General features: G+C 43.4%; 1 protein-coding gene across 1 annotated transcript; it reads left to right on the top strand.

Moving 5' to 3' along the window:
• Window positions 1-910: 910 nt before the first annotated feature.
• Window positions 911-6,298, top strand: LOC110538417 (angiopoietin-related protein 2-like). The gene is made up of 7 exons (XM_036938393.1): window positions 911-1,227; window positions 1,987-2,468; window positions 2,665-2,805; window positions 2,966-3,185; window positions 4,681-4,874; window positions 5,249-5,519; window positions 5,641-6,298. Exons 2-7 carry the CDS (start codon window positions 2,007-2,009, stop codon window positions 5,823-5,825), a joined length of 1,473 nt encoding a protein of 490 aa, XP_036794288.1. The 5' UTR covers window positions 911-1,227; window positions 1,987-2,006; the 3' UTR covers window positions 5,826-6,298.
• Window positions 6,299-11,456: the final 5,158 nt, after the last annotated feature.

The following is an 11,456-nucleotide window of genomic DNA, read 5'->3' on the forward strand; positions in this document are numbered from 1 at the left end:
CTGTAACTAATTGGTAGGTATACCTTTACTTGTTACTTCTGTGACCTTTCATCCTCCTTTCTCACGAGTGAGTGAAATGAGAGGTTTTTGGTAACAGAATTACAAGGCAGAAGGCAATGTAATCTAAAGTAATCTAAAAAACAAAATATAAGTGTTGATAATAGTTGGCAGAGGTCTTTACATGATTGTTTTTTAATGTATTTCTAATACCTTTTCATACTTTTTCAGGTAGATGTTTTCTAAGACCCATTTTCTATCTGTTGGACCAGAAATCAAAGCCTTTGCTTATTCCACATTTTTAGGGTGAAAATGGTTGGAAAAGGTATATATGCCTTAATTTGTTAAATCATAGACTCTTAGCTCTCATTTGCCACCAGATTTGACATGTTCCTGTGAACTTCACATGTTGCGCTCATGGGTCCTTTTCAGATGAAATGCCGTCTGACCCGTATCTACTAGCACACAGCAGTTGAAAGAGACTATCCAGGATGACTGACAGAATTACTCCTCGTCTTAACGGTGGATATTCATCTGCATCTTATCCATATTATAACCCTCAATACATTGTTTTTATATTGGACATTGTTTTATAAATTATATTGATTACTCACAGGCTACCTTTTGAAGCTGAACTGCAGTAACAGGTGGACCGCCTGGGAGTAGGCCTCTGTGAGAGAACAGCAGGCTGAAGGGAGGCAACGGGCCAAGACAGAGAGAGGGCTCCTGCCTCCTGCACTGAGGGCCAGAGGCAGCTGAGTTGAGAGGATGGGAGGGGAGAGAGAGGGGGGGGGGGGTGTCATTAGGGTAGTTTGTAATTATGTCTCTCTTTGTTTAGAGGGCCTGTGACAGGGATGAAGTGAGGGGGAGGTCTTGCTGCTGAAAAAATGTTGTGTGTCAGTTTGGTGAGTAGTTCTCTTTCTCCCTTGAGTCTTTCTTGCTGTAGCTCAGTCTCTCTGGTCTGCCTGAGACACACTAGGAAAAAGGGTCGCCGGGCTGCGTGCTACAGTCCCAGCGGTGGACTTTCTCATTGGGAGGCAATTCTGCGGCAGTAGACCATTCTGAGGCAATGCTAAGGAAAGGTCTGTTAGTCCTGTCATCTGGATTCTAGATGAGGATGCTTTAAAGAAGTACATTCTGTACCCATTAGAGCTCAGGATTCTGGGATACGCACAGGAACACAGCTGACAGAGTTTGCCAACTGACTCTATACCTCTGAACAGGACTGAGGTAAGTCATGCTCCCTCACTTTAAAAGTTACAAAGATAGGATCACCTTTCAGATTTAATAAGAATAGTGCTGCTATTATAATGATAGATGATCAATGGTTAATGTTTGGCGATATGGTACAGGGCTTCTGACACTACCATTTGGCAATAATGTGATGTATTATTTTTCAGTTTCAATTCCAGTTTACTTACAGAAACTTGTTGGTAGCAATAATGTGTTTCACTGAGGTTGAGGAGTAGTGACCCCTGCAAATATAGTGTGTTGTGTCAATGTTGAGGTGATAATGGTGGTTATGGTGTTGACAATGGTGGTAGCCAGAGTTGACCCTGAAAGGATTGTGTTGACCAATGGGATGGAAGTGTGAGTTGACTCTGACTGGGTTTTGTTTGACCATCGTCACCCCAGTGTTGACTTGCTAATAAACTCCAGCCAGGCAGACAGGGTTAAGTGTACTTTCACCTTCCAGGGGAACATCTGGTGGGCTGTCAAGGCTTGAGAGACAGTCTGAGCTGCATCTTAGATATTGTGGTAGCACTTTTACATGCTCTGCTTTCCACTGAAATTACCTGCATGGAATTTTGCATCTTTGTGGCCAGTATCTGACTGCGATGTACTTGGTGTACAATTATAGTTGTTTGAAATGGGGAAAAGCTAGTTTTACTGAATGAATACATCTCTACATGTTCTAGATATAGAGTATCATGTTTTATTGGGGGAATCTGCTAATGAATCTCTATCACTGCTTATTTCCACGGACAGAAGAGCAGTTGAACAGGTAGATGGAGAAGCAGCTGACTATTGGCCTGTCTCTGTTGCTGGGGCTCCTCCTAGTCATGCCTGAGGTGGGGGGGCGGAAGGAAGAGTCCCAGAAGCGCCCGTCCCGCTCCTCAGAGCTAAAAGCAGGCCGCTGCTCCTACACCTTTATCGTTCCCCAGCAGAAACTGAAGGGGGCGCTGTGCGTGAGCACCGAGTCCACCACCGGAGCCTCCAACCACTCAGAGGTAACGGCTCTGTGGGGTGAGTTCAGCCGTCAGCAGGAACAGCTGGAGAAGCTGAGGGGCCAGCTGGAACAGGAGGAGGCCCTGGTTACGGAGGTACGGGCACTACGGAAAGAGAGCGGCAGCATGAACTCCCGCATCGCCCAGCTCTACGCCCAGCTGCTGCACGAGGTTATGTACAGGAAGAACCAGGTGATCGAACAGAGGCGGGTCGAGAACCTACTGCTCAACGTCACCGCACAGGTAAACAGACAGAGAGCATTGTGGAAACAGCTGTGTTCATAAGGGGGAAGTTAGAATCATATAACTGTATACCTGCTCCTACTATCTCTCTACTGTCTTAGTATCCTTTACCTATCAATGACAGGCATGTAGCACCTTGATACATCCCTGATTGTCCCGTTGTCTGTTGCTCGGTCATGGTGGACCAACATCCCAGATGCTGCAGATCTCCACTAGTTACAGGGAGCTGGAGAAGAAGTATGGAGCCCTCACCTCCATGATGAGCAACCAGAGTCAGCTCATCGCCCGGCTGGAGAAGCTGTGCCAGGCCACCAAGAACACTACCCCACCTCCACAGGTAGGGGGAGCTCTGTATTTATCAAACCACTGGCATTGTTATCTTTGGCCTTTCTCAAGCACTGACCCTGACCCATGAAGCTAAAGTTGTACCATAACATACTACAGTACCCACAATGGTCTGTACAAAAGTCTTTATATATTTGTGTTGTATTGGACAGATGACCCCTGAACCCCTGAGTATCCAGTCCAGTGGGCGTCTGAATGACAGCTCACAGTCCAAGGAGTTGGCTAATGATGTTCAGAGAGACCAGGGTGCCCCTCCACTACAGCCACAGAAGGAGAGAGAACCCCTGCAGGGGACAAAGGTGCTCCCCACCAACATGGCCGACACCCCTACCGACGCCCCCTTCATAAGCTTCCCTGTCACTAAGACCCCAGGTAAATCACTGCACCCTCAGAGCTTACAACTGCCAACGGCGCTTTCAGCTTAAGAGTAACACTATGTATCTTCCCCCGGCAGCGTTATCACACATTATAACACCTTGTTTCTATTTCAGTCAATACATCGCACATCTCATTGGTCCCTGCTTTGTTTCGATATTGTTTGTCTGTCACCTCTGACAACAATCAGAACATTAAGCTGTTTTCTTTCGGCCATTCAAATGCTTCATGGTTTGCTGTTGGGACCTTGAGTTTGTGTATGAAACAATGTCAGTATTTTGCCAGTGTTATTTATACTCCAGAAGACACTGTGCAGAAGCTCGGGGAGTCACTGACCCACTGATAGGACTTTATCTCTCTGGGAATGCCTAAACAATGTCTAATAACTGCCAACTGTTCTTATCAGAGTAGAGAAGGGGCTTTGTTAATGAGTAACACACACACACACACACACACACACACACACACACACACACACGCATGCCCACACACACACAAAGTTTGACTTTGATATAACATTTGCAAATTCATCAATAATATTTGTTATAAATAACAATTAAATGGGCCAAAATATAATCCTCTTTTAGGAAATAAACCATCAAAAGTAGCTAATCCACAATTTGGTACCAATAACCAGATTTGTCAGCACCTCCTCTTTAGAAAGAGCAAATAGGATGAATTCCAAATAAAAATATATTAGAATCTAAAAAAATCTAATTTACCAAACAAACTCTCTCTCACACACGCACACACACACACACACACACACTAATCACAGCCATCTTTAAGACACTGCTATGTAACCTTGAATTACAAGGTGATACCCCCATACAATGCACGTTGTGTGCGCCACTGGAATGTGTGAGATTACAAGGCAGAGCATTCAGATGTGAGACACCACCTTGTATGGACAGGCTCCTCCCACAGTGGAGCTGAGCAGCAGCAGCAGCATGTGGACTTCACACCAGTTACAATGTAGAATAAAGGGAGCATGACTCAGAGCTTATGTGTGTGGGATGAGTGACAAGGAGATACTTGTCTATAGAATGAGTGTACGGTTACAGTATGAATAACCCTTGGTCTGGACTGTGTGAGAGAGAGGTGATGCTTAGCCTTTCTGCGTCCGTTCATGCGGTGTACGCTTATCTCTTCAAGTGTGACATAAGACATACAACATGTGTTGTGAAAGAATGTCTTCTGCAGCAAAGAGATAAGCTGAAGCAAATCGAGAAAACATGTATCTGTGACCCTGTTGGCTCTAAAACAAACAGAATTCCAGACCACTCTCTCCATTACGTGTCTCACTCACTCCCTCATTTCCAGCAGTTGGTTGAGCCTGCCTAACGGCAGGTGGGCGGAGTTTGGACTTCCATTAGTTCCATTGCACCAGGCAGGCTCAATCGAGCACAATTATGACTATTTGAACCCAGGTATGTTCCGAAATCCTAACTGCCTTTGTGAGCCACATACCTACACCATCTCTGTCCCTCAGGACCCTGGAGGGACTGCCAGCATGTGCTGGACTCGGGCGAGACCACCAATGGGATCTACCTGCTGCGTCCACAGAGCGCCAACCGGCTTCTGCAGGCCTGGTGTGAACAGACCAAGGCCCAGGGAGGCTGGACCGTCATCCAGAGGAGACAGGACGGATCAGTCAACTTCTTCAGGACCTGGGAGCAGTACAAGGTGCTCTCACCTCCAGTTTGCAGTGAGCCACTAAAAGTGAAGCGCTCAAGAGCTTGTTATGACATCAGCCAGTGTGCTATTACCATTGCAATACAAAACACACAGTGAGTGTGTGCACTGCAGACCCATAATCCTTTCCCCTCCTCCATTTGCCTTTCATTTCAGCTGATTATATGTGATGAAACATGAGCTGTATAGTTACTGTAATTGACAACCATCACAGTGGGCTATAAAACCAGAAAAACAGCTGGTATTACAGCTCAGAGACTCAAGAGTATCCTTCAGTTGAGGATGGTTTAACACCACAGAAATCATGAAAACTATTGCTACAGTGAACATAACCCTAAACTATCTGTTGTACCCCTCCACCCCAGCAAGGCTTTGGGAACCTGGATGGAGAGTACTGGCTGGGTCTGGAGCACCTCTACTGGCTGACCAAGCAGGCCCACTACAAGCTTCGGGTGGCCATGGAGGACTGGCAGGGCCGGCAGGTGTTTGCAGAGTACGACAGCTTCCGCCTGGAGCCTGAGAGCGACTGGTACCGTCTGAGGCTGGGGGAATACCAAGGCAATGCCGGAGACTCAATGTCCTGGCACAATGACAAAGCCTTTACAACTCTGGACAAGGATAAGGATGCTTATTCAGGTGAATCCACTCTGACCTCTACTACCCTCTCTTTTTTCATTTCTGCCTCTTTTCATGGCTGCCTGTTTGAACACCCAGGTTTGGCTTGATGAGTTGGTTTCTCTCTCCATTTCCTCATTAGGGAACTGTGCCCACTTCCAGAAGGGGGGCTGGTGGTACCACATGTGTGCCCACTCCAACTTAAACGGCGTGTGGTATCGAGGGGGTCACTACCGCAGCCGCTACCAGGACGGGGTTTACTGGGCAGAGTTCCACGGGGGCTCCTACTCCCTCAAAACAGTCACCATGATGATCAAACCCACCTAACCCTCTTCCCATTAGATATATACCACAGGAGGTTGGTGGCATCTTAATTGGGGAGGACGGGCTCGTGGTAATGGCTGGAGTGGAATAGTTTCAAATGTGTTTGATGCCATTCCATTCACTCCGTTCCAGCCATTATTATGAGCCGTCCTCCCCTCAGCAGCCTCCTGTGTTATACACATGTCAATCATGCATCACAGCAATATTATGGTTCCTTCATGGAAAAGGAAGGATGTTAATGAAGTTCTTATATGTTAAACAGGTATGTTAATAAGACAGCGTTAGACTGACATGTCAACACAACATGTGGAATTGTTTTCTAACTGCAATGTATTTATTTTATAAAAAATTGCAAAACAATGTTTGAAGATTACATCACAAGGTGAAGTAGGAGTCCGTTTCTTTTGCTAATGAGAACTGACGTTGTGGTTTGATGCAGTAGTGTAAAGTACTTAAGTAAAAAATACTTTAAAGTACTACGTAAGTCGTTTTTTTGGGGTATCTGTACTTTACTATTTATATTTTTGATGACTTTTACTTTATTACATTCTCGAAGAAAATAATATACTTTTTACTCCATACATTTTCCCTGACACACAAAAGTACTCGTAACATTTTTAATGCCTACCAGGACAGGAAAATGGTCTAATTCACACACATTAAGAGCAAATCCCTGGTCATCCCTACTGCCTCTGATCTGGCAGACTCACTAAATACAAATGCTTTGTTTATAAATTATGTGTGAGTGTTGGAGTGTGTCCCTGGCTATCGGTAAATAAAAGAATGTGCTTAATATAAGGAAAAAGGTTTGCTTAATATAAGGAATTTGAAATGATTCTACTTTTACTTTTGATACTTAAGTATATTTGAGCTATTGCATTTACTTTTGATACTTATGTTTATTTAAAACCAAATACTTTTTTACTTACACTCAAGTAGGATTTTACTGGGTGACTTTCACTTTTACTTGAGTCATTTTCTATTATATTGGTATCTTTGCTTTGACTCAAGTATGACAATTGGGTACTTTTTCCATCACTGGTTTGATTCAGTCATGTTTCAGTTTAACAGTTTCCTCTTTGCACAGCATCAGGGTAGGGTTTGAATTTCCTCTTTGAAACACTTGCTTCACACAGTAAGCTCTCTGCCTGAGATACACTAACGGGCACTAGCACAGCGTTAGGACCGAGCCTGGAACAACGGGTGGACCATCAGCCAGGGCATCCTGTCTTACAACATCACCCTCACCTTGCTCAGCATGGGGTACCAGAGAACTACCATGATCTCACTCCAGAGGATGTTGGGCCTCCTCATGCTCATGCTGTTACATGGAGGTGAGTGGTTAATTTGTTCCATACTTATCTATTAATATCTATTGTTGTTGTGATCGCTGTGTGGATTATGATGTTTATGTTGACTGTAGTTTATCATATAGTTATTATCTACTCTGGTGATATAGTAACTGTTTGCTGTCTCCCTGGGTGGTACTTAAACATGTGCTTGCCTCTCGCTAACAAAACCTGAACGGAAGTTGATTGTTGACAAAGGAAATTAGTTTTAACCCCACAATGGCCAATTTGAAGACTAATATTTGAGAGCAATTAAAGTCAAGAAATTAAAGTATTCAATGAGCAATAAAAAGTTATATTGATATGTTGCAATAATGCAATAAGGTAACAGTCATCAGTAGACAGGGCCCTGAGTTTTTCCTGATCAGGTCACATGGATAGAAACAACTCAGGACCCTAATTAAAGGATACAATTATATAATGACATGAAATCACAAGAAACACACACTCACTCAGGTACAACTCAGACACTGTTGATGTTGTTGAGTGATATGTCAGTGTCTAAATGGGTGGGGTGGGTGTGAATTTCCATGTGGTGTAACATTGAGAGCAACATATATGACTGCTGATGGTGGGTGTGGTGCTTGATTGTTAGTATAGGTGTTTGGCTAGTATGTGCTAACCTATTGTCACAACTTCCGCCGAAGTCGGTCCCTCTCCTTGTTCAGGCGGCGTTCGGCGGTCGACGTCACCGGCCTTCTAGCCATCGCCGATCCACTTTTAATTTACCATTTGTTTTGTCTTTGTTTTACACACCTGGTTTCAATCCCCCCAATTACTTGTTTATTATTTAACACTCTGTTCCCCCATGGTTTTTGTGAGTGATTGCTTGTATGTATACAGTCCGTTATTGTGGGCTGGTTTATTGAGCTGTATTTAATGATTCCTTGAGTAAATTACGTTCCTTACTCATATCTGCTGTCCTGCGCCTGACTCCTCCACACCAGCTACACACAGGCCGATTACACCTATATAAACTCCATATTTGACAGAAGCACCATTGTCAAGTTTGTAACGCATAGGGATGGACTATGTGCTTTACAGTGCTCTATTAAGCAATTATTGTTCCATGATATACTGTACTTGCACAATAGGAAATGCGTCTGAATATTTTGGGCAAGGTGATTCCCCTTTCAGCATGTTTCAGAAGGGATGAGATCATCAACAACCTAATGTAATATTTTCATGAGAAATTTAAATGTTTGGGTAACCAATTATCAGCCATTTAATATGATGTGTCTCAGAGTTCACCCGTACTGCAGTTTCCAGGAAAGGTCATTGTGAAATCCAACCAAAGACTAAAGACACCACCCACTCTGACTTTATCACCAGCTGCAGATGAAGCCGGTCTTCCTGACATCAACCCCCTGACTCTGGAGCCTCCAGTGGTGGTGGTGAAACACGGGAATCCACTGGAGGTCAACTGAAGCACATTGTTCAATACCCACCTAGGGATGCACTGGGTCTCTACAGAAGGAAATACAAGCTTGGAGAAAAATAGCCAGTTTGTCACCTGGAACATGGCTGTGGTGGACTGGGGTACACAGGCTCGGTGCAACATAAAGTTGAATGGGAGTCTCCTATGCAGTCAAGACCTTACTCTCACTGTGTACAGGAAGTGTGTCCCATTGAATATGAGTAGATTCATTAGGAAAATATCACCGTTTACTATATAAAAAAAATATAGAAAAAAATAAAAATTCTGTACAATAGTGAAGTCCACTATACAATTAAAACATACAAGTAGGAAGTGTAAAGGAGAAATTAAAAATACAGGTGGAAACACATTTTTTTTAAAATGATTTATATCACAAAGATTCCAGACAGCGTCTCCATCTCTGTTCTGAGACACTCTGGTCCCATGGTGGAGGGGACACAGTACCAGCTGCAGTGTGACATCCAGAACATCGCTCCTCTACAGAACCTGATTGTGAAGTGGTACAAAGGGAATGAACCCTTAGATAATGTAACTTACAGTACTATCAGTAAGACATCAGTGGATGTGTCAGCTACTCTGATGATTAGCCCCAGTAGAAATGATAATGGAGATCAGTATAGATGTAGAGCAGAACTGGACCTGGGACCAGAGGGACCACAACCCCATCCTACAGTGACATCAGAACCTCTCAACATTACTGTGCACTGTAAGTTGGCTATTAATCTTGATATTTTTCATAAATCAAAAACACTTGACGGGTATGGCTTCCAATTCCAATTGAAATTCCATAAGTTGCATAGTTTTGAGTGGTCTACTCTAAAATCACCTCCTTTCTCCTTGGATGCTCCTAAGTTCCTTCTAGGGAATGACACAGTGGTGAGTGCAGACAGTAATGTGTCTCTGAACTGCAGTGCTGAGGGGAACCCTTCTCCTGAGATGAAGTGGAACTACACCGCTGCACGCAATGTGAAGTTGTCCACTGAGGGGCGCCAGAGGACTATTAGAATCACCACAGCCACGTCTACCAACGCTGGGATCTACATCTGCACTGCCACGAATAGAGTTGGGACAGCCACCAAAACAACAACAGTAACTCTGAAAGGTATTATAACTGATCGACTGAGGGTCATGTTATGGTAGAAACGTAGCTGACCCTGATGTAGTGATTCATGTTGTCATGAGACATACTTCATATTCTTTCAGTAAGATGAATGAATGAATCGCATTTAATTCTAAAGAGCTGAATTGCGAAACAGAAATCCTAGATCACAAGCTAGCCTGAATCAATTTATAAACATAATTGGTCTGAATCATGTCTAAACTCTCCTGTTCTCCTTCTATTTCCTCTTCAGATGACCCCACAATTATAATTATTGTAATGATTACATTAGTTATCCTGGTCAGTACCCCGATACTCCTGAAAGTCTTCTGTTGGTTGAGGAAAAGACGAGGATATTATAATTTCATAACAATCAACACCACAGACGTCAACCAGCCAAACAACGTTCCAATGATGCCACTGTCTACAACATGGGTAGGCAAATCTGATCCAGAGGGGTATCCTACGAAGGTTTGAGGAGCTACCTAGGTAAATTAGATCAACTCTGAGTTCAACTCAGGATAGCCATTCATAGGAAAGTGTCTCACCCTTTAGCCAGGTACATTTCAGAACTAATCTGCTCCTGAGCAGGCTGACTCCAGCCCAGTAGAGGCTGCTGAGGGGAGGACGGCCCATGATAATGGCTGGAACGGAGCGTGGATGCCATTCCACTGATTGCGCTCCAGCCATTTACCACAAGCCGACGGGCTTCCCCAATTAAGGTGCCACAACCTCCTGTGAACTCCACTTACACTGAATGAAACGACTGAGCCACGAGTTGAGGACCAATGAAATAAGAATCCCTCCCGCTTATAAAGATTGCGTCAACATCCACTTCGTTTTAGGATGACAATCTTTTATTCATGAAATGTTTTTTTTGTGTGTACATTTTTTTAAAAGTTTAAAACATTCCCAATTTAGTAATGACAGAATGTATTTTAAACTTCACGCAGTAACACTTTTGTATGACATTACAATTAGTGGGGCTGCAACTTTGGTGGGTGGACATAAAAACATATATTTTTTTAAAATATCCAGTTGGATAAACACTCCAAACAGCCTATGCGACCGCTCGGAGACATCTGCATGTCTTAAAGCACACCGTTGCCTCGTTTTGTATCACATTCCAATGATAAACTGTGGGGGACAAAAAAATGCAATTTCAGAATGTGGGGGGGGGACATGCCCCCGCCCCCCCCCCCCCCCCAGTGAAAGTTGCGCCCCTGCTAGGAATTACACTGCACAAGAAAATAACAAAAGGAAATGTATTACTGCCATGTGCTGGCTGCCCTCTTGAACAAATAGTGTTGTAAAATTTGAGGATTTATGTAAGTATGAAGTAGCTATGTGTGTGCGTGCTTACCTCAGTCTAGAAAATGACTCTGAATACTGTCAATACATAGGCCTTGATTCAGTGGTACAGTTCATTGAATTGTGTTTAAACAATCTTAACTATGAGCTTTTTGTGTGACTAGCGTTTTTTTTAATGCTTTTAGATTTAGATGTTTGGCTATTCAATTGTCTTGCATCTGTCATCATACAAAGGAATATAATAAGAATGTTCATATTTCTATATCAATGCTTAATTGTATTGCTTGCTGAAGTCTAATTACAGTAGAATCTGAACATTCATTTTCCTTGAACTATTTTCAAAACTGTTTTTAAAAGTAAATACACAAGCGTCACTGCTTATGACATGCCAGTGAACATTTTATTGAAGGCAAATACATTAGGGAACTGTCCCTTTA

The sequence above is a fragment of the Oncorhynchus mykiss genome, chromosome 12 (assembly GCF_013265735.2).
Source record: "Oncorhynchus mykiss isolate Arlee chromosome 12, USDA_OmykA_1.1, whole genome shotgun sequence".
Classification (NCBI taxonomy): domain Eukaryota; kingdom Metazoa; phylum Chordata; class Actinopteri; order Salmoniformes; family Salmonidae; genus Oncorhynchus; species Oncorhynchus mykiss.